Below are 23,531 nucleotides of genomic sequence, written 5' to 3' on the forward strand. Positions count from 1 at the left end.
AAGCTAAGCTCTTAAAGTGTGAAAAAACTTCATCCTTGCTCACAAGAAAGAAGACCCAAAAGTAGCGAGAGTAGTCATCAACAATGACAAGTACATACCACTTCCCACCCGCCGAACGAACTCGAGAAGGACCAAAAATGCCCATATAGAGAAGTTCTCCTGATCGTTTAGTCATAATCTGATTAACTGGTGAGTGAGAGGCAACAACCATCTTGCCATGCTGACAAGGAGCACAAATAAGATTTTTCTCAAACTTAAGCTTGGGAAATCCTCGGACCAAGCCTAGGGCACTCAAATGAGTGAGCAAATCAAAACTCATGTGTCCTAGCCTCCTATACCATATCCAAAGCTCAGAAGAGGGTTGAGCAATCAAGCATCGAGAAGATCCAAAAGACTCAAAAAAAAAATAGCTCCAAAAACTCTCCTAACTCGAGAAATTTGACAAATCAAAGCATCTGAGGAATCAAGAACTCGGGAAGCATCACGCTTGAAACGTACTTTCAAGTCCTCATCCGACAACTGAGATACAGAAAGCAAATTGTATCCCAGATACTCCACCAAAGTCACATCCTTGAGAGTAAAACTCTCACTCACTCTTGTCATATATTTGGCCTTCACTCTACCTTCCTATCATCCCTGAATGTGACATACTCATGTCGCTTCATCGAGGTGAGGCTGGAGAACCATGATACATCTCCGATCATATGACACGAACAACCAGAGTCGATGAGCCACTTGTTCTCTAGGCCTTCGCCTGCCACCTACATATGAAACAAATAGTAGGTGAATGGCTCAGTACTGAGGTCAAATAGAAACCACTTGAGAATCCAGTACTGGGTCATTCGCCCTCAAGTAGTAAAAGCTGGTGCATGCAAATCAACCCTGGCACGCTGAGGGTGAGTACCACGATGAGGAAAATGTGGTCTGCCAAAGTGCTGCACCTCAAAGCCTCTGACATGTGAACAATATCATATAAATCATGGTAAGATCCACGTCGGGCACTACCTCTAGGAAGAAACTGAAGAGCGTTGAAATATCATGAGGAAGAGCGAGGAAAAGGCTCGTGTACACCTAAATAGGGGTGGTACATGTCCCGAGTATTTCACTCCCACTCACGCTGCTCATCACTCCTACGACAAAAGTAAAACTCAACCAGGTGACCCTCTCTTTAGCAATAGGTGCAGTTGTAGCGTCTCATAAGTACTTGACTGCCGGTCACTCTAGACTCTCTCGTAGTGGCTTTCATCTTAGACTGTGGATCTCTCTTGGGTTGTGGTGTGGGTTTCTTCTTGGTGGGTTATGGTATGGCATTGATCTTAGATTTCTCATCCTCAAAGGTAGTAGGTGTGGTGAAAACAGTCTTATCATCCCCATTGTAAGTCACCCTATCAAAACCCAACCCCAAAGCTAAACTTGTCTTATTTGCCCACATTTTGGTCTTAGCTAAAATCAGACTCATTTTACCCTTGCCTTCTGAGCATTTCTCCACTAGAGAAAAGAGATACTCATTATCGGCCATAAACTTTTGAACTTGCCCTCTAACTCAGCTGAGTTTGTCCTTAAAGATCATATAGGTAGAATAGTTTGGCTCTACATCCTTGGAACACTCAGCACTCTCCAATCTAGATTCTATCTCCTTAATGCGCTTGTATTTCATCTCAACATTCTTTGCAAGAAAAGAGCAATTCTTACAAACGCCCAAGAGAGTAGACCTCTACTTCTCCTCAAAGAGCTTCTTGTCGGCAGTCTCAAGTCAGCTGGTGACTTGAGCATGCAAAGTCTGAAGCTTGGCAAGGTCACTCATGATAACAAGGAAATTATCACACTCCTCATCCCTTGCCGTAGACTTAAATAAGGCAAACTCAGTTGTCACGAACAACCAGAGTTGATGAGCCACTTGTAATCCAGGCCTCCGTCTGCCACCTACATATGAAACAAATAGTAGGTGGATGGCTCAGTACTGGGGTTAGAAAGAATCCTCTTAGGAATCCAGTACTTAATCTGTCGGAGGGTTAACTCCTATCGCAGGGATCCTGAGGGACCCCTTTTTGAGATTCGGCCGGGGGAATGATTCTGAATATGTTTGCGGGAGAAATAAATGGTGTAAATGCGATGGCAGTTGGGGTGGAAGGATCGAATGCAGAACGCAGTAATTGCACTGGAGGGATTTTTAGACAGGTTCGGGCCGCACTGAGCGTAATACCCTACTCCTGTATGGATGCTATAAATGCCCTGAGGATGTCTCTCAGGAATGTTGCTGGTTACAAGAATGTTTGTCTATCCTAGAGCTTCGGGCTCCTTGTTCTTCGGTGGTCTCAGCTTCTATGCTTGTACGAAGATGTTCTTTGATCTCTGAGCAAGTGTCTGAGAGTTCGAGCGTTCCTCTGTTCCCCTTGTCTTTGTCCGTGCCCGCCGGCTCCCTTAAATACTCGTCGGCGGCAGCGTGCCCTGAAAGGGAGGGCATGAGTTCCAAGGTGCCATAAATGGAAAGGCAGTCATCATGGGCTCGCCAGCGCGAAGTGACGGGGGTTGAAAACGCGCCCCCGCCCTGTCTTCGGTCTTCATGATGGCACTGGCAACGGGCGCCATGGAGAGGGCCCACCGGGTAGCCAACGAGCGGCCCGGCGTGCCCGTTCGGTCTTGTACGCTTGCCACAACAGGGCGGTAGGCGGGGTGCCTCAGGCCTCACGATGCTATCCCGAGGCGCGCCGGATGACGCGGAATGGGACCCGTGCATTAAATGTCCCCACGCCCTTCTGTCAGAATATGGCAGGGACTGACACTGAGCGTGGCGGGAGCAGTTGGAGGTGACAGGCCACGCGGGCTCTTAAATGTGGCATCGAGCCTTTCACGGGCTGACACCTCACTGCTGGACCCCTGTGGGCGCCACCGACGAAGGACTTCTTGGGCCGTCAGGGAACCGAGTGCTCGGGGGTCACTGTTCACCTTCCCGAGCACTCTCTCTCGGAAACGCCCTCTCTTGGTCCTCGGGGAACCGAGTGCTCGGGGGCCACTGTTCACGGCCCCGAGCCCTCTCTCCCGGAATTGACTGTTCGGATCCTCGGGGAACCGAGTGCTCGGGGGCCGTTGTTTGTAGCTCCGAGCACTCTCTCCCGGAACTACCTTCCTTGGCTCCTCGGGGTACTCGGGTGCTTGGGGGCCATTGTTCGCAGCCCCGAGCACACCCTACCCGGTACTCGACTTTCCTGGTCGTCGGGGGACTTGGGTGCTCGGGGGTCACTATTCACCTCCCCGAGCACTTTCTTCTCGGTCACTTGGTCTTCGCAGATCATCGGGGAACCCGAGTACTCGGGGACCATTGTTCATGGCCCCGAGCGCCCTCTCCCGGAACTTAGTATTTTCGTACCTCGCGGAGGTGAACCCCGCGGGAAGGCACCACATGGCAGAATGCTGGCCTGGCCTCGGGATTCGGGGACCCCTGGTTCCTGATTCACTGACAACAGCCCCTGGGCCCATTAGCAAGAGATAGCCCAGAGACTACGGATGGGGCCTTTGTCATTATCGAGGCCGTACCCAGCACCGACGCCACGTGGCGTGTTTTTAGGCGCTGGCCTCTCCGGCCCAGGCTTCTGGTACGGCTCAACAGGGAGCCGAACGGACGCGCACCCAGCCGACTCCCGAGGCGCGTGATAACGAGGTGGGCGGCGCGTGATAACGAGGCAGGCAACGCGCGTGGCAACCGCGCTGATCGAGGATAGTGCGCCTGGCAACCGCTGACATCTGCGCGGCCCGAGGGAGATTCGCCTGGCGGTTGCGCTGGCCAAGGAAGTTGTTTTGCTGTGCGCGCCGCGGCAGGCGTCGTTTGAAATCCCTGGGGTATAAAAGGAGGAGGGGAGCGAACCGCCGCCCCTTTACGCCATTTTCGTGATCGATCGAACCTTCTTCTTCTTCCTTGCGCTCCTGAGCTCTCGCCCTCCCTTAGGCGATCAGCACACCTTTCTTCCCCCACCGATCCAGCACATCCCACACCCCGACACAATGCTGAGAGCGGGAGGTAGCCGCCGCGACAAGACACCCGACAACGTGCTGCCGGAGTCCCGGTTCATCAACGAGGAGGCGGCGGATAGGGTGCGGAAGATGATGGTGCCTGAAAGCCAGCGGGAGGCCTCAGTGGTGAGGCCGGCGAGCTTCCCGCTGGTCACAAACCGGCCGGAGCGGATCGTCATCTTCGTCTCCTTCGTTACGGACGGGTTGGTGCCGCCGTTCTCAACTTTCTTCCTCCAGATCCTCGACACGTTCGGGATCCAACTGGCGCACCTCAGCCCGAACTCGGTCGTCATCTTGGCGATCTTCGCACATTTTTGCGAGATGTTCGTCGAGGTGCCACCGTCGGTGTCGCTGTTCCGACACTTCTTCGTGCTGCGGCCGGCCGGGAAGAAGAGAGGCCTCTCCACCGCGGATGTCGCCGGCTGCTGCAACTTCCGGCTGCGGGACGGCTTGGCGAAGCTGTGCATCCCGCAAGTGCTGTGGAGCAAGTGGGATGACTGGCGGCGCGACTGGGTCTACGTCGACGTCAGTCCCCACAACCGCCTCACGTTGCCGGAGCTGGCGACGGAGCCCCAGAGGTCAATCTGGGAGGCGGCGCCGCCGGAGGACAAGCGGATGCAGCCGGTCCTGGACCACATCGGGTACCTGCGCCAGGCCGGCCTTACGTCGGTGATGGTGGTGGCGGACAGCTAGCGCTCTGCGCCGACCCGAACCGGGTGGCGCTGCAAGCGACGCTGCCTGAGTTCGACGCCCAGGGCCTAGCTGGCCCATAGCCAGAGACGGGCTCCGCGGCGGCCCCGCAGAGCCCCCCGCCGAAGAGGAGGAGGGAAGATTCCAGGCCGAAGCCGTCGGGCCCGGAGTTCAAGATCCCGGAATCGCGATGGCAATACCGAAGACCAAAGACTGCATAAGTTTCTTCTCTTCCCTGAGGATGCTTCGCTCGGAGTGGGTTAGGAGACTGACCTTTGTTTGCTTTCAGGCCGCCGAGGGATTCCGCCGGAGACCAGGGACGGCCGGAGGCGCCGAGGTTGGCTCCCGCCCCCGAGCCGAGCGCGCCGGCCGAGCCGGAGCCGCAGACCGCGCCGACCGAACCGGAGCAGGAAGAGCCGCCCTGCCCCGAGCCGAGAGCAGAGGCCGCGCCCGAGCAGCCGGCGTCGGTCGAGCCCGCCCCGAGCAGCATTCGGGGACCCCGAGCACATCGGTAGAGACGGCTCGCAGGGGACCCAGCGCCCGACCGTCGTCCAGCCGGGCCGCAGAACCCCTCCCGGACGTGCTAGGAAGTGCCCGGGAGGTGATCGAGCGGCTAGAGGCGACCGTGGAGGGGAAGCGGACGCAGCTTGAGGTGGATCGTGCCACCCTCGTTGAGGAGAGGGAGCGGCTGGCGGAGGTCGGCCGCCTTTTGGAGGCCCGCATCGCCGCGGCCCGCACCGCCCATGAGAGGGAGCGGCGCGTGATCGACGCAGAGCGGGAGACCCTGGATGAAGTTTGCGAGGAGGCCATCGCCGCGCAAGAAGAAGCCACCCGCCTGGGTGAGATATCGCGGTGGCGGGCCGCCGAGCTGCTCGCCAGGGAACGACTAGTGCGGGCTCGGGAGGATGCCATCTTGCCACGCGAGAAGGCGGTGGAGGCCTCCCAGGCAGACTTAGCCCGCCAGAAGTACAAGGTCGAACGGAGCCGCGTCGAAGTCCACCGTCGGGAGGAGGACATCGCGATTCGCGAGACCGACATCGGCATTACGGCAACGGCTCTGGATGCCCGGGAGGAGCAGCTGACTCGCCGGGAGGCGGAGGCTGCCACGGCGTCGGCGGCTTTAACTGCTCGAGAGGAGCAGGCCACCAAGTGGGAGTCGGAGCTGACTGCTCGGGAGCAGGCCCTCTCTGCCCTCGCCGAGCAGGTGAAGCAGAAGCAAGCCGAAGTCTCGGCACCCATCGTCGTCCCGACTAACGCGGCCGAGGAGCTGAGCTTTGAGGAGCGACTGCAGATCTTGAAGGATGAGCTTGAGACCGTTAACGCCGAGCGGACCAACGTGAAGCTGATGATGTGAGACATCCTTCGGCAGGCACGAAGGTTCGTGAGGGTGGCCGGGCTCGGGCGAGTCTACGTGGGCGAGAAGGGGATGGAGTGAGCAACCATCAGCCACATCGCCCTCGGCTTCGAGGAGATCAGCCGGCGACTCAAGGCGCTTCCCCAGGCCGTGCAGGAGTTAGTCGCCCAGGAAGGGCGTGGTTTGGCCCAAGTGGTGGCCGAGCACGTCCTGGCCTGCTACCGGAGCCGGGACCTGAACTTCTCGTTGGAGCCAGATCGGGAAGGGGTGGTCGAGACCGAGGAGGAGGCCGCCCGGGAGGCTGTCCGGGGCGTCGCCGCCGAGGTGGCGGCTTGCTTCATGCAGGAGCCGTCGCCGCCGCCGAGCAGTGGCAGCAGCAGCAAGGTCTCCTCGCCGCCTCCTGAGCTCGCCGACTTAGATTAGGCTTTTGTACTTTTCTCTTTCTTTGACTTGATGTAAATATGGGAGTGATCCCTCAGAATAGCTGTCCTTTTTTGAATATAATGGAAGCCTTTCCTTGGGATCGCAACTCCAGTGTTCTCTTGATGCTTTGATGAAGTCTCTGTTCTTTTCACCTGATGTCCCGAGGAGTACTTAGTTGGACCGAGCCCGACCTCCCCCCCCCCCGAAAACGAAGTCGCCCCGACCACTCATCGCCCGAGTAGTGAGGCCTTTTCGCGCATTCAGCCCCCGAGCCCTCGCGAGTCTGCAGCAGCTAAGTCAAGAGACAAAGGTACGAACTTCCTTGCTCGGGAGATAGGTCGATCCAGCGCGAAGCACGCCATGACCAGTGAATGCTTTCCCATTTTGCGACCGCTCAAACAAGTAGACCAGAGATGCGTGCGAGCGGAAATGCGACCAAGAGTCCAAATAGTTTGGTGGTACCCGGGCTAGGACGGACCGGACCGAGCACCGACAGCCCGCCCCCAGGGTCTAGGCTCCCGACCGCTCTTTGCTCGAGCGGTAGGATTACCCAAGAACCCTAGAGGCACGGTAGTGCCCGGGGTACTTTTAAGTGGACCGAACACCACAACCACCATGAAGGACTTCGGTCAGACATTGCCGTTTGTACGGTATACCTTTCTACTGCTCGTTCTGTCGTTCCGGGAAAAGCGGACACGTGGGCAGGGTTTTGTGCGCGAGGAGACCATCTCGCCGAACAGATTAGGACACGAGGGCCCCGAGGATAACTCGGGAATAATATATTGCTGAATGTAAATTTGTATGACTTTAACCACTCACCGAACAGCTGTCAGCTTTTTGGCCGACCGATCCAGGAGAGGTATGCGCTCCGAGCTTGGGGTGCCCGGGAACTTGGTTCCCTCGGTTGGAGCGCACGAGCACTGGAAAGCGTGAGAGGGAGCCCGGGGCCAGGCGGTCCCGACCACTCATGCCCGAGCGGTAGGACCACCCGAGGACCCCTAGGCCCGAGCAGCGACCTAGGCACTGAGGCCCTCGCGGTCGAGCTGCTTTTGGTCTCGGTAGTTGATCTGTAACTTAAGAAAATAGAAAGATTCTTTGTTTGGTGCGCTCTATTAGTGCGGTACTCATTATGGACTGCTATCATTTTTGACCCGAGACCTCTCGAATACCCGGACCGATGAACTATGCAGGCAGAGGCATAACCCAGAGGTCCTATGGTTTGGTGGCGCCCGGGAATGACAGACCAGACCGAGCACCGACAGCTCGCCTCCGGGATCTAGGCTTCGGACTACTCTTTGCTCGAGCCATAGGATTACCCGAGAACCCCAGAGGCTCGGTGATGCTCGGGGTACTGCCATGACACCGAACACCATAGCCTACCACAACAGACATAGGTCAGCGGCAACTACCCGCGCGCATACCGATCGGGATCTTTTATCAACGGTGAAAATGAGAGAGCATGTTTTTCTCGCACAGTCGAGCATCTCACCAGACAGATTAAACATATGGATTCCAGAGAAATAAAATTTGAAATAAGACCTGGACAATGATAATATATATATTGACAATTTTGTACAAGACGGGGTGACTTACATGGTTAGTGGTAGCCCCCGGCCAATTTGAGCGGGGGGGGGGGGGGGGGGGAGCCCCCGGCCTGGTTGGCCCGAGCACATACATGCCACCTATGGATAGAACTTGCGCAGATACTCAATGTTCCACGCATTGGGGAGCGGCTGCCCGTCCTCTGCAGCCAGCCAAAAAGAGCCTTCTCGGGGGACACCGATTACGGTAAAGGGGCCTTCCCACATCGGGGACAGTTTATTCCTTCCTTCGTGCGATTGGACGCGTCGGAGAACTAGATCCCCCACCTCGAGAGACCGGGCCTGGATGTGGCGCTGATGATAGCGCCGCGGGCTTTACTGGTATGGGGCTGCTCGGACGGCGGCATGCCGCCGACGCTCTTCTAAGTAGTTGACGTCGTTGCGCCTTCGCTGTTCCTGTTCGCCTTCGGAGTAGGCATGCACCCGAGGGGGGCCAAGGGTGAGCTCGGAGGGGAGAACCGCCTCAGTGCCATACACGAGGAAGAAAGGAGTCTCACCGGTGGCGCGACTTGGTGTGGTCCGGTTGGCCCATAGCATAGCGGGCAGCTCATCGATCCACCCTTTCCCGTGCTTTGCGAGCACATTGTAGGTTCGGGTTTTGAGCCCCTTCAGTATCTCAACATTGGCACGCTCAACCTGTCCATTGCTCTGAGGATGAGCGACAGAGGCGAAGCAGAGCTTGATGCCGATGTCCTCGCTGTAGTCCCCGAGCAGGGCACTGGTGAACTGAGTGCCATTGTCGGTGATGATCCGGTTTGGGACGCCGAAGCGACTTGTGATACCGCGGATGAACTGAAGCGCCATGTTCTTGGTCACCTTGACAACTGGAACCTTGTCCGGCCACTTGGTAAACTTGTCGATGGTGACGTAGAGGTACTCATAGCCCCCGATTGCTCGGGGGAATGGACCTAGAATGTCCAGCCCCCAGACCGTGAAGGGCCATGACAGGGGGATTGTTTGGAGAGCCTGAGCTGGTTGGTGAATCTGCTTTTGCGTGGAACTAGCACGCCCTGCAGCGCCGAACCAACTCGGAAGCATCCTGGAGAGCTGTAGGCCAGTAGAAACCTTACCGGAAGGCCTTCCCGACCAGCGTGCAGAACGATGCATGGCCACTGCTCTCGCCCTTGTGGATCTCAGCGAGAAGCTCGCCGCCTTCTGCCTGGGTGATGCATTTTAGTAGGACACCGCCTGCGCCGTGCCGGTAGAGACCCCCGTCTACTATGGCATAGCGTTTGGACAGTCGAGCAATTCTTTCGGCAGAGGCATCATCCCCGGAGAGGAACTTTTCTTTCAAGTACCCTCGGATCTTGTCCATCCACGAGGCATCTTGAGAACTGCCAGCAAGCGCAGCGCACTCGCCGGGCGGCGGCACCCTGTCGGTGCTTCCCACTGAGGGCACCGCTGGGGTCCCCTGAACTAGGCTCGAGGTTTCCCCTTCGTCCAGTTCGGCAGGCAGGACGGAAGGTCGTGTGAGCCTTTCTTCAAAGACTCCGGCAGGGACGCGCGCACGGGAAGAGGCTAGGCAAGAAAGGTCATCAGCCAGAGCGTTGTCGCGGCGAGAGATGTACCGCAGCTCCAGGCCGTCGAAATGCCTCTCCAGCTTCCTGACTTCCACCATGTACACCGCCATTTGAGGATCCATGCACTAGTATTCTTTCGACACCTGGTTGACCACCAGCTGGGAGTCTCCCTTGATCAAGAGGTGACGAATCCCGAGGCCCACCGCGGCCCGAAGGCCAGCGATGAGGCCCTCATATTCCGCCATGTTGTTGGTTGCTCGGAACTGCAACTGAACAATGTACCAGAGTTCTTCACCCGTTGGGGAGGTGAGAACCATTCCGCCCCCGCGCCTTTCAGCGTGAGGGAACCGTCGAAGTGCATAGTCCAGTACCCAGGTGCATCGTGCCCGGGATAGGCGGAAATTTCTTCTTGGTCGATCTCGGGGACGGGCGTCCATTCTACCACAAAGTCAGAGAGTGCCTGGCTTTTGATCGCCTGGCGGCTGACAAAGTGCAGATCGAACTCCGCCAGCTCCACCGCCCACTTGACGATGCGCCCAGTGCCTTCTCGGTTCGGAGGATGGGCCCCAGCGGATACGTGGTAACCACCGAGACCTTATGCGCCTGGAAGTAGTGGCGCAGCTTCCGGGAAGCAACGAGCACGGTGTAGAGCTGCTTTTGGGCTTGGGGATACCTTGTCTTGGCGTCTCGGAGGACTTCACTGACGAAGTACACCAGTCGCTGCACGCGGCGGGCCCGGACTGCGGCCTCACCCGAGGGCTTGTCACAGTCCCTGAGCTAGCCGATTGCTTGGGCTCGAGTCCCTGGTCCGGAGGAGCCAAGTGCTCGGGCTCGACCTCCTGCTCGGGGGGAGCCGCGAGGACTGGGGAGTGCCCGGGAGTGGCTGGGAGCTGGGACCCAGCACCTTGCCCCGAGCACTCATCGCGCTCCACCACCAGTACTATGCTCACGACCTGAGGAGTGGCCGAGACGTAGAGCAGTAGTGGCTTGCCCTCGAAGGGGGCCACCAGTACGGGCGACGAGGTAAGGTATTTCTTCAAGTCGCGGAAGGCCTGCTCGGCCTCCGGCGTCCAGTCAAAGTGATCGGTCTTCTTTAGGAGTTTGAAGAGGGGGAGTCCTCGCTTCCCGAGCATGGAGATGAAGCGCCCGAGGGCCGCTATGCAGCCGGCGAGGCGCTGAACTTTCTTGAGTCAACACGGGGATCGCATCTACTCGATGGCCCGGATATTCTCTGGGTTGGTCTCGATTCCTCGGCTAGAGACCAAGAAATAGAGGAGCTTGCCCGCAGGTACCCTGAAGACGCACTTCTCGGGGTTGAGCTTCAAGCGGGTAGTGCGGAGACTGTTGAAAGTCTCGACTAGATCTTCAAGCAGGGTGGCGCGGTCTCGGGATTTGACCACGAGATCGTCGATGTAGGCCTCGATGTTGCGGCCAACCTGTGAGTCAAGGGTAATGCGCACAACACGCTGGAAAGATGACCCAGCATTGCACAAACCGAATGGCATCGATACATAGCAATAAGTCTCCACCGGAGTGGTAAAAGAAGTTTTTTCTTCATCCTCTATGGCCATGCGAATTTGGTGATAACCAGAATTTGCATCTAAAAAATATAAAAGATCGCACCCCGCGGTTGCATCTACAATCTGATCTATGCGGGGTAAAGGAAAAGGATCTTTTGGGCAAGCCTTGTTTAGGACGGTGTAGTCGACGCACATGCAGAGCTTGCCATTGGCCTTCGGGACGATGACTGGGTTCGCCAGCCACTCGGGGTGGAGCACTTCTCGGATGAAGCCGGCGTCAAGGAGCTTACTTACTTGCTCCCGGATGAATTCCTGGCGCTCGGGCGCCTGCCACTGGACTTTCTGCTTCACCGGCCGTGCGTCCGGGCACACAGCCAGGTGGTGCTCGATCACCTCCCTAGGGATCCCGGGCATATCGGACGGCTGCCATGCAAACACGTCGACGTTAGCCCGGAGGAAGGCGACGAGCGCGCTTTCCTATTTGCTGCCCAGGTCACCGCTGATTCGGACGACCTGGGAAGCGTCTTCACCCACCACGACCTCCTTCGTAGGAACGGAGGCGTCGGCAGCGAGTTGGGGTTTGGATGAAGAGGGTCCCTGGCCCCCTGGACGACCTTCGACCTCGGCTCGAGCTGAGACCAAGGCTGAGTATAACTGCTCGGCACAGGAGACGGCGCTGCTGGTCTCGGCGGACACGGAGATGGGGCCCGCAGGGCCCGGCATCTTGACTGTGAGGTACGCGTAGTGGGTGACCACCATGAACCGAGCGAGCGTCGGGGGGCCGAGGATGGCGTTGTAGGGGAGGGGGAGCTCCACAACGTCGAAGACGACGTTCTCCGTCCGGAAGTTGTCCCGGCTCCCGAATGTCACGGGCAGCTCGACCTGCCCGAGGGGCAAGGAGTGCCTGGGTGTCACCCCATAAAAGGGGAGCGATGGCTTTAGGCGTCTGGAGGGCACCTGCAGCTTCTCGAAGGCCTCCCGGGAAAGGAGGTTCAGGCCTGCACCTCCGTCGATCAGCACTTTGCTGACCTTTACGTTGCAGATGATCGGGGACACTACCAGGGGTAGTCGCCCCACGCCTGCAGTACTGGCGGGGTGGTCGGCCAAGCTGAACGTGATCGGGGCATTCGACCACTTCAGGGGCCTTACGGCCTTAGGGCTCGGGGTCGCCGAGCACACCTCGCGTCGCATGGTCTTGACGCTGCGGCGGGAGGAGGGCGTGTACGCGCCTCCGTCGATGAAGGTGACGGTGTGCTCAGGCTCCTGGAAGCTGAGCTCTTGGTTGTCGGGGGCGGCTCTGTCGTCGCGGCCCCTACGGGGCTCCTCGCGGTCCCTCTGGCGCTGCTCGATGAGGCCTTTGACCGTGCGGCACTCCGTGAGGTTATGCCACTTGGTCTGGTGGATCTGGCACCACTTCCCCGGCTCGGGCCTTGCGGGAGCGGGGGCCCTTGCAGGAGGGGGAGCCCTCGCGGGAGCCGAAGCCCTAGGAGGGGCTCGGGCCGGAGTCCTCATGGGCACGGGTCGTCTGTCGGCGGCCGCTTGGTGTGCTGGCCGGCGGTCGGGTTCCTGGGCTGGCCCGTGGGCGGGGCCTTGGGCCGGCTCGACGGGGACAGCCTCGCGCCTCCTTCTCTTTTTCTTTTCCCGCCTGTCGGAGCGGGAAGGACCAAGTTGATCGGCGGCGGGATGCTCAGGGCGCGGAACATGCCATGCCCGAGCCTCCGCCGCCTTGGCGCACTTATCGGCCAGCGCAAAGAGTTCCGCGGTGGTTTCGACCTCGTGCGTGCCCAGCTTCTCGAGCATCCGCTCGTCGCGGACACCCTGCCGGAATGCGACAATGATAGCGTGGGGGGTTATCCGCGAGATGGTGTTGCGGACCTGGCTGAAGTGCTGTATGAAGCGCCGCAACGTCTCCCCCTCTTGCTGTTTGACGGCGTGGAGGTCGCACTCCAGGCCGGTGCGTGTAAACGTGCCCTGAAAGTTCGCCACAAACTGGTGGCAGAGATCATCCCAGTAGCCGATGGATCCTGGGGGTAAGCTAATAAGCCAAGAGCGGGCAGAGCCCCTCAAGGCAACATGGAAATAGTTGGCCATCACCTTTTCACTGCCGCCCGCCGCTTGGACAGCGGTGGTGTAGATTTGGAGGAACTCGACGGGGTCGATGGACCCGTCGTACTTCTCCGGCAGTTTTGGCTGGAACTTGGTGGGCCATTTGACCCAGCGGAGCTCGCTGGTGAAGACATGGCAACCTGTGCCATACCCTACTGCGCCGGCGGCGCCCTTGGGCGGTGAACGCCGGTGAACCGGGGAGCCCCGGCGGTCATGGGTCGGCAAGGAGGAGGCCTGGTCCTCAGCTTCGACCTCATGCCGGGTCTCCCGCTGGCGCTCGAGGGTAACGCGCGCGTCTTCGATGGCCCTCCGCTCGTTGAGGTGCAGGCGGAGGTCCTGAGCTCCGGTAGTGGCCAGGGGGTCCCCCGACCAGTGCGACCGACACCTGATGATGGGCCGGTCTTAGTTGTGCCGCGGTGGGAGGTAGCGCGAGAACTCTCGGCCAGCACTTGGCGGTGTGCCGTGCTGACCAAGGCGGCCACCTCCTAGAGCCAGCGGCCTTCTGGGGTTTCCCCCGCCGCCTGGAGTGGCGGGTGCCTGAGGAGAGCTTGCGCCACGAGCAGCGCACTCCCAGGACTGGCCTCGCCGAAGGCGAGCCTACGTCGCAACGGCGCCCGACTCTGTCCAGACGTGGATCTAGCGGCAGGAGTTTCTGCCACCTGCTGAGGGTTAGGCAGTGCGCTAGCGACAGTGGCGGCGGCCTTGCTGGGCCCAGCGCCATGGTCCCCCTGAGAGGGGAGTGCCGTGCGTGCGGACCGTGGCTGTTGCTGAGAAGCAGCAGCGACTGGGGAATCCTGCGCGAGGGGCTCTATTTCCTCACTGGAGCTGGAGCCGGTGCGGCGGAGACGATGGCCTCCTGCCATTTTTTTTGCAGGGAAAAACAAACAAACAAATTCAGGGATGCAACCCCCCAACCTGGCGCGCCAGCTGTCGGAGGGTTAACTCCTATCGCAGGGATCCTGAGGGACCCCTTTTTGAGATTCGGCTGGGGGGGATGATCATTCTGAATATGTTTGCAGGAGAAATAAATGGTGTAAATGCGATGTCAGGTAGGGTGGAAGGATCGAATGCAGAATGCAGTAATTGCACTGGAGGGATTTTTAGACAGGTTCGGGCCGCACTGAGCGTAATACCCTACTCCTGTGTGGATGCTATAAATGCCCTGAGAATGTCTCTTAGGAATGTTGCTGGTTACAAAAATGTTTGTCTATCCTAGAGCTTCGGGCTCCTTGTTCTTCGGTGGTCTCAGCTTCTATGCTTGTACGAAGATGTTCTTCGATCTCTGAGCAAGTGTCTGAGAGTTCGAGCGTTCCTCTGTTCCCCCTGTCTTTGTCCGTGCCCACCGTTTCCCTTAAATACTCGCCAGCGGCAGCGTGCCCCGAAAGGGAGGGCACGAGTTCCAAGGCGCCATAAATGGAAAGGCAGTCATCATGGGCTCGCCAGCGCGAAGTGACGAGGGTTGAAAACATGCCCCTGCCCTGTCTTCGGTCGTTATGATGGCGTTGGCAACGGGCACAGTGGAGAGGGCCCACCGGGCAGCCACCGAGTGGCCCGGCGTGCCCGTTCGGTCTTGTACACCTGCCACAGCAGGGCAGCAGGCGGGGCGCCTCGGGCCTTGCGACGCTATCCTGAGGCGCGCCGGATGACGCGGGATGGGACCCATGCATTAAATGTCCCCACGCCCTTCTGCCAGAATATGGCAGGGACTGACACCGAGCGTGGCGGGAGCAGTTGGAGGTGATAGGCCACGCGCACTCTTAAATGTGGCATCGGGCCTTTCACAGGTTGACACCTCACCGCTAGACCCCTGTGGGGGCCACCGACGAAGGAATTCTTGGGCCGTCGGGGAACCGAGTGCTCGGGGGTCACTGTTCACCTTCCCGAGCACTCTCTCCCGGAAACGCCCTCTCTTGGTCCTCGGGGAACCGAGTGCTCGGGGGCCACTATTCACGGCCCCGAGCACTCTCTCCCAGAATTGATTGTTCGGATCCTCGGGGAACCGAGTGCTCGGGGTCGTTGTTCACAGCCCCGAGCACTCTCTCCCGGAACTACCTTCCTTGGGTCCTCGGGGTACTCGAGTGCTCGGGGGCCACTGTTCGCAGCCCCGAGCACACCCTTCCCGGTACTCGGCTTTCCTGGTCGTCGGGGGACTTGGGTGCTCGGGGGTCACTGTTCACCTCCCTGAGCACTCTCTTCTCGGTCACTTGGTCTTCGCAGATCATCGGGGAACCCGGGTACTCGGGGACCACTGTTCATGGCCCCGAGCACCCTCTCCCGGGACTTAGTATTTTCGTACCTCGCGGAGGTGAACCCCGCGGGAAGGTGCCATGTGGCAGAATGCTGGCCTGGCCTCGGGATTCGGAGACCCCTGGTTCCTGATTCACCGACATAATCATTTGCCCCAAAGTAGTAAAAGTAGGTGCATGCAAATTAACCCTAGCGCGCTGAGGGCAAGTACCATGATAAGGAAAACATGGTCTACCAAAGCGCTGCGACTCAAAGCTTCTGACACGTGAACCAAAACCATATGAGTCATGGTAAAATCCACATCGAGCACTATCTCTAGGAGGAAACTGAAGAGCACCGGAACCTCATGACTAAGAGTGAGGAAAATGCTCATGTACACCTAAAGAGGGGCAGTACATATCCCGAGTACTTCACTTTCACTCACGTTGCTCATCCCTCCTACGACCAAAGCAAAACCCAATTAGGTGACGCTGTCTTTGGCAGAAGGTGTAGTGGTAGTGTCTCTTAGGTACTTGACTGTCGGCCACTCTAAACTTTCTCACAGGGGCTTTCATCTTAGGCTATCGAGCTCTCTTGGGTTGTGGTGTGAGTTTTTTTCTTGGTGGGTTGTGGTGTGATATTGATCTTAATTTTTTAGCCTCAAGGGTAGTAGGTGTGGTGGAAACAGTCTTACCATCCCCATTGTAAGTCACCCTCTAAAAAACCCAACCCCAAAGCTAAACCCATCTTATCTGCGCACATTTTTGTCTTGCTCAAAATCATATTCATTTTGCCCTTACCTTCTGAGCATTTCTCCAGTAGAGAAAGGAGATACTCATTCTCGACCATAAGCTTTTGAACTTGCCCTCTAACCCAACTGAGTTTGCCCTTGAAGACAATATAGGTAGAACAATTCAGCTGTACATCCTTGGAACACTCAACACTCTCTAATCTAGATTCTAGCTCCTTAATGCGCTTGTCTTTCATCTCAACATCCTTTGTAAGCAAAGGAAAATTCTTGCAAGTGCCCAAGAGAGTAGACCTAGACTCCTCCTGAAAGAGCTTCTTCTCGGTAGTCTCAAGTCGACCAGTGACTTGAGCATGCAAAGTCTGAAGCTCGACAAGCTCACTCTTGATAACAAGGCAACTATCACACTTCTCATCCTTTGCCCTAAACTTAAACAAGGCAAACTCAGTTGTCACACACTCATACCTAGATTTGAGCTCTTTCAACTCATGAACTGCTTTCTTAAGTAACATATCCTGACTAACAAGAGCGTCATTCAAGGTATCAACCTGAATATAAAGATGGTCGTAGGAAGTTGATACATCAAAAGGATCATGCTTAGGGTCTATGTTGTTGTCGTCCGCCATGAAAGAAAGGCTAGTGAAGTCCTTGTTCTTCCTCTTGTTCTTCATGGCCGGCTCCTCCTCATCTGAGCTCTCCTTTGAGCTTGAGGAAGTGTCGACGTTGCTGAGCACCGCAATGAAAGCTCGAGATACCGCCTTGGCCACCTTCTTGGACATCTTGTCACGGTTCTTGAAGAAAGACTTTTTGTTCTTCTTGTACTTGTCATGGTCGTGGCTGCGATCTTTCTTCTTCTTGAGCTTGGGGCAATCCGCCTTGAAATGAGTAGTGTCATCACACTCAAAACAAGCACGAGACTCACCCCTCCTCTAGTCTTAATGATTGTTGTAGAAGCAGGTGAACTTCTTTATGATCAAAGCCAGATCATCATTATCAAGTGCGTCCACCTGCTTCTCTATGATAGAAACCAAGGAAGACAAATGAAATCTACTAGGTGAAGGGTTAGCACAAGAAAAGTCAATTCCAGCCTAACTACCACCACTAGATCCTGAAACAAACACCATGTTCTGCGACAAGGGGTAACCTAGGCCTATCCGAGCCGCCTTAGCTATCTCGGTGGATTTGAGTCTTGCTGAAGAGTTCATCACAAGTCAATGTGTCATAATTGGATAACTCCTTAATGCTCGAGATCTTCACTTCCCATATGCTACGGTCAAGAGCATAGACAAGTTTGATTGCCCTCTCATGGTTAGAGTAAGGCAAAACTCCAATCAATCTAAGATTGCTAAGGTTTGGTGGTATTCGTAGATGTTGTGGTTATCAGTTTAGTGGAAGTCTGATCAAGGATTCCCATCTCGTTTGCCAGAGCCATGTGTAAAGCTTCTGCCTCGTGAAGGACCAGAGTGCTGGTCGGGATAGACATTAGGCAGATCAGCAAAAACTTCATCAAATTTAGCTTTCTTGCCCTTACCTCCCTTGGTGTTCTTCTTGTGCTTGCTCTGGACCTGGTCACCATTGAGCCCAGCTTGAGGACGCTTGATTCCTTGACTCTTTTCCTTGATGCAGAGGAGTGCATCCTCAGCCTTAGCTGAGTTATCGACGATTTGCATGAGCTCCTTAACTGTTTTGGGTTCTTTTTTGGCGATGTTTTCAACGCAACACCGACTCTTAATCCCTTGAATGAATGCCTGGATGACATCGTAGTCGCTGACCTTGGGGATGGTATTTCAAGAATTGCTGAAGCGACACACAAACTTGTGCAAGGTTTTGTTCCTCATCTGTTCACAATTGTGGAGATCATTTTTTGTGCCGGGGCAAACGTACGTACCCTGGAAGTTAGCTTGGAACACGTCGTAGAGCTACTCCCATGAGTAGATTGTCCCTTGTGATAGATTGGTCAACTATGTCCTGGCTGCCCCTTCAAGGGCTGTGGGGAGGTAATTCGCTATTACCTTCCAAACGCTTGAATGGTCATGGCATAGATTTGGAGAAACTCAACATGATTTGTGCTTCTATTTTATTTCTTGATCTTCCCAGGGTGGAACCTTACCGGCCAACTTACATTCCATAGGTCTTGAGAGAAGGCTAGACAACCATTGATGGCACTTTGCTTGGTTCTAGCTCCCATGAGAGACTTTTCCACGGCGATCGAGGATCGGTCTTGATTGGATTGATGTCGGGATGTTTCCCGATTAGATCGATGAGGGGTAAAAGAAGCCTCCTCAGAAGCTCTCGAGCATCTTCTCTGGTTGTCAATGACCTAACACAAGTTATTGATCAAATGTCCCTTGACTGGTGAGGTCTGATGACGATTATTTGCCCTATTGTCATCCTAGGAAGCCTTATTCCTAGGGTTATGCCTTTTCGGGTCTAACGCATCTCGTGACCGAGGATTGTCCGGCCGGCCCTGCTTGGTACTATTTCCAGCAAGAACCAAATGAGAGTCCTCAACTTGAAGCATGATCTCCTTCGTTAAGTCAATAGCCGAGTTCACCCAATCTTTACCTGCTGGGGTAGCTAGATCTATGGTTGGAGGGCGCATGAGGGCTTCTTGTATACTAAGTATCCTCTTAGCAACTACGGCAACAAAGTGGTTAGCCCCTGTTGATAATCGGGAGACTATATGATCAGGCCCCGATAAGGGCTGGAGGTGGTCTGTCCACGCGAGGTTGACCATTACCTACCGCTGGGGCCGAAGGACCCCGACCATTTGTAGGGTCATCGTTATGGTGATCCAGATCATTACCTCCATCTCCAAAAGCAAAGACATCTCAAGGGTAATCTCTACTAGAGGAAGTGTCTAGATCTATCATGGATGCCCCGTCGGATTGCTCCAGGTTGGCATCTTGACAATCTATGTTATCAGAAGTTGCAGGGATTGATCCTAGCTTGTTGTGAATTGGACATTCATAGTTGTCTTGGCAGCTGAGTGGTTCAAACTCGATGCCGTAATCTTTGGCGCATTGATCCATAAATTGACTTACCAAATCGCTTGAATCATCACCAGAAAGTTTGTCGCCGAAATCCACCCGATTGATCACCAGTTCATCAGGAAGAGAGGTAAAGTTGTCGTAGAATCCATCATCTGAAAAACCGGTTTTTGGCGAAGCTTTGGGCGATGTCAACGGCATGTCGTGTGTAAACTCTTCAATGCCTTTTGCCATGATCCCCATGGATGGCACCAACTGTTAATGATTGGTAAAACGTCGATCTAACGAATTTGTTGAAGAATAGGGGATGCTTTGAATAAATGAATCACAAGGGGAACACACAAGGGTTTTTAGATAGGTTCAGGTCTCCCTGAGGATAATAACCCTACGTTAAGTTTGTCTTGTATTGATCTGAGCCTGTTACAAGGGGTGTAGCTAGCCTAGATGGATCTAAATCTAGTCGGTGAGTTCTTCCTTTGCTTCTGTTGGCTTGTGGTGCTCTAGTTTCCGTTCTCCTCCTCTGCAAGGTCCCTTAGCTCCGTATATATATGAGGGTGTCGTACGTCCTTCGGACTCCTCTTTCCTGTTCTTAGAGATAAATCTTCCCGGTTACGGATTGCCTTAGGCACTTAGAGGTAGTTTATTTTTTCCAGGGATCCTCTTACTATAGATAGAGATATACTCAAGAGTTACGGGACACCTTGAGGTACCCGAATATGGTACATATCCATTATTCATCATCACTATGGAAAGCTTATTCAAATGGCTACACATTCCAACTGATTTTTTGATCTCAAACATATTGGATCAAACCTAGAAACATAATGCAAAGGTCCACCACAAGGAAAATTGCATGAACCTCAGTTATCTGCAAAATAAATTTGCAAACTAATGGTTTTATATGACCAATAGTTAAAGTATTTACTATGACAACTTGCAAAATATATTTGCAAACTTAGTGATATGCCACACGTAGTAGGAATATGAACTTGAATTATTTACAAATACATTTACAAACTATAGCATCCGACAAAAGAGAGTATGCACATGCAAGATTGAGCTTATCAACATATGGTAAAAATACAAGTAATTATTTGGACTCTTTATTTAGATATGGACTATATTTGATATGGATTCTTCTTTTTTATTTTAACCCTAATTTCAATTATTATTTATTTTATTTTATTTGGACTCTTTATTTAGATATTTTGCTTCCTAAACTGTATCAAAATCGAGCTGCTAATTTTTCATATATTTTAATTTCGAATTTATCTAATTATTAATCGTATTTGATATGAACTCTTTGAAAATTAGGCAGTTAGATGTTTATAAAAATGAGTGAAATAAATTCTGTTCTTTTTTTCAAATTAATACGATAATTTTATGATATTAAGAGCTAAAGTGGTAGTTTTTTTTCTCCTTAATATAATATTAAGATAACAGATACGGACAGGTCCCTGCCAATTCGTTCAAAAAAATCTTGGTGACTCCCAGCGCGGCGGCACTTGGGGCCACCCGGAGGACGGCGGAGCCATGCGTGTGGCGGACCTCAGACTGCGACGCCGTGAGGCGGGGCGGGGCGCGACCAGCAGACTCGTGTATTAAACAAGCGTGACCCTATGGACTCGACGGCAGCCGGCAGGTCGGGTCAGGTCAGGACGGACCCGCCCTATATTATTGCCTACTGCGTACAGGCTCCTCTGCCGCTGCACGTTCCCCCCTCAACCACCCGACCCAACGCCCCCAACGACCTCCCATAACAGTCGCTGCTCTGCTCTCTCCTCTCCGGCTCTCCCGTCGCCGGCCGGGCCGCTGCTGCTTGCTAGGGCCTTCGATCTTGGTGCGCAGCATGTCGTCGTCGTCGTCATCCTCGTCGGCTGCTCTGGGCGGCTCCCACGCGGGCCTCGCCCTCGCCGCCACTGCCATGGCGCTCTCCGGCACGCTCGTTCTCTTCTCCCTCTGCCGCGCCAAGCCCCAACTGGTCCCCTCCTCCGATGGCGCCTCCGATGCTGCTACCACCGCCGCTTCGTCGCCTCGGCTCCGGCCATGCCTCTCCTCTTCTGGTAAGCTCGACGCAGCCTCGGTTCTTGGTTCCTTGCCTCCGGCGTGAGGGGGGGGGGGGGGGGGGCGGGGGGGCGGCCGTGCGGTTCTTGGTTACCTACTGATGATCCTTGCGTGCCCCAGAGAAGCGGAAGCGGGAGAAGGCGCGGCGCGGAAGCAAGAAGCGGGTGCGCTTCGCGGATGACGTCGTCGACAATGGCGCCTCCCCCTCCCGCGCGGCGCCGCGGGAGGTCGGGTCGGCTGAGCCGTCGTGCGCTGGGGCCGCTGCGGCGGCGGAGCTGAGGACGGCGATGCCGGCGAACCGGGAGGCGCTGTACCGCGGCATGCTCCGCGGCCGCTCCATGCTCAGGGTCGCCTGCTCCTACTAGCTTAGTTGACTACTCCAACTTGCCATTAATCTAGAGCTGCCTCCTCTCTTCACGTCTTCCTTGTGCTGTTAGCCAATGGTGTTGCTAATTGTATTGCCTAATCGCTCGCTCGCTCCCTCCCTCGCCCATTGGGAAGTTCTGTAATGAGTGACCATCCCGTAGCGAGAGAGCGATGCTTGTACCTGTACATTACGTTCCGATTGAGCGGTGAATGATTCTTCACTGCTCCGATCTGCCGAAAAGCTTCGATCTTTCACTTCCTTCTTTCCCTGTTGCCAGTCGCCACAGGTTTTTCAGTCCAATTTCCTTCATTTTCTTGGTGAGCAGTAGATCTTTTCCTCCGATTCAGGTGCACAGCCGGCCGGATTTGGGTTCTCGGCCGGGCATCTTATCGCCGGTTATGATCAGGCGTTGCTGTCGAACACGCCTTTGCTTTCGTTTTTGTGGAGCCGGGTTTTCTTGCCAGTGCGAAGAGATGCTGACGGGTCCGGATCGATGGCTGTGGGAGGTCGCCGCCTCCGCGGTGACCGCTGCAGCCCGCTGACACGTGGGGCCTCGCCCGAATGCAGGAACCGCGTCCGGCCGCTGCATGCGTGCTGAGCGCGACTCTGTTGTACGAAAGATTCACACGCTCTATCTCCTCTCTCCTCTTTAACTTACCTATTCGCGTGTGAGTGATGACGTCAATTACTTTAAAGAAATTTTTGTAATGGGGATGGAGGAAAATTCCTAATGTGTGAAAATGTTGATAGAACCCTACGATTCAAAGGAGAAATGAGTAACGGATCGAATTATTTTTCAAGGAGTTATGATAGTTATCGAATTATGTTCTAGGGAGTTGTCAAAAAAACATACTAGAAATGCATTGCAAGTCAGTAGTGTGCTTTGAGGCCGATTTCCTTTTTCTGGTTCCTATGAGAAATGAAATTTAACTGTTTCTGCTAAAAAAATGATTTGTTCCAACGACGAGACCCAAGGGAATTCTCTGGTCTGGAGTTCAACCCAATGTTCATGAGAACGCACGGTGAAACCACTGGCTAGTATAGCGTAGATATTTTAAGGCCATGTTTAGATTAGATCCAGCTCGCCCCGTTAAACCGTCGGCGCGCCAAATTAACACAGAGGCGGACAAGAAACCACAGGCGCGCCAACGTGCGGCTACCGAACCAAGCAGCAGCCAATTTTGGTAGGGCGGGCGTTAGCTATGAATCAAACGAGCCCTATGATTTCTATCCTGTCGGCCTATCATTTGGCTCTAGACCATGCATTGTGTGTGCATGTTGCAGATCAACGACCCTGCGTTGCTTTGCATTGCACGGTCCCCCTGCAATGTGTTGATCAGTAAGTCACACAATTTTACAATTTTATATTGTTGGACCTGTCGTATTTTCTGGGGAAGAAGATTCTTTGTCCGGTCTTTTTTATTATTATTAAGCGAACTAATGATCAGGGTTGCATATTCTGCACTGCCATGGATCGGTGGCATGTGGATCAGGAGGAGCAAGGAATACGTTGGTGTCAGGAGACGGCTAGCATCGTAGCATGTGGCTGGCTAGTATTTGCTTATCTTTTTCTTGTTTGCAAAATCACTTCTTTTTTTGTTGTTTGCAAAACGAAATTCACTGAGCAACGATGCTGTCCGATTGATCACGTAGCCATCGAATAAAGGAATCAAGGGCCGCCCCGTGAGTAATGTATCAACAGGTGAAGATGCTCCCTGAATTACCTGGAGTGTTTAAATCACGGGCCTGACTGCTCGGAAAACCTCCATAATTTTGCTCAAATTTGAATTTAGCCTTTCAAACTTTCCAACAGATATCCTAAATCCAAACAGGCACCGACGGGCGCATTGCTGCTTCATGTGTCAGTTCCATGGCGTAGATGATCCTCGTTGGAGGCGATCATGAGGTGTGTCA

The 23,531-nt window shown here is 54.8% G+C and overlaps 1 protein-coding gene across 1 annotated transcript; it reads left to right on the top strand.

Annotated features, from left to right (window-relative positions):
• The first annotated feature begins 20,800 nt into the window (after positions 1–20,800).
• Positions 20,801–21,875, top strand: LOC133926989 (uncharacterized). Its single transcript, XM_062373191.1, has 2 exons — positions 20,801–21,249; positions 21,371–21,875. Exons 1-2 carry the CDS (start codon positions 21,036–21,038, stop codon positions 21,613–21,615), a joined length of 459 nt encoding a protein of 152 aa, XP_062229175.1. The 5' UTR covers positions 20,801–21,035; the 3' UTR covers positions 21,616–21,875.
• The last annotated feature ends 1,656 nt before the right edge of the window (positions 21,876–23,531 follow it).

The sequence above is a fragment of the Phragmites australis genome, chromosome 8 (assembly GCF_958298935.1).
Source record: "Phragmites australis chromosome 8, lpPhrAust1.1, whole genome shotgun sequence".
Classification (NCBI taxonomy): Eukaryota; Viridiplantae; Streptophyta; class Magnoliopsida; order Poales; family Poaceae; genus Phragmites; species Phragmites australis.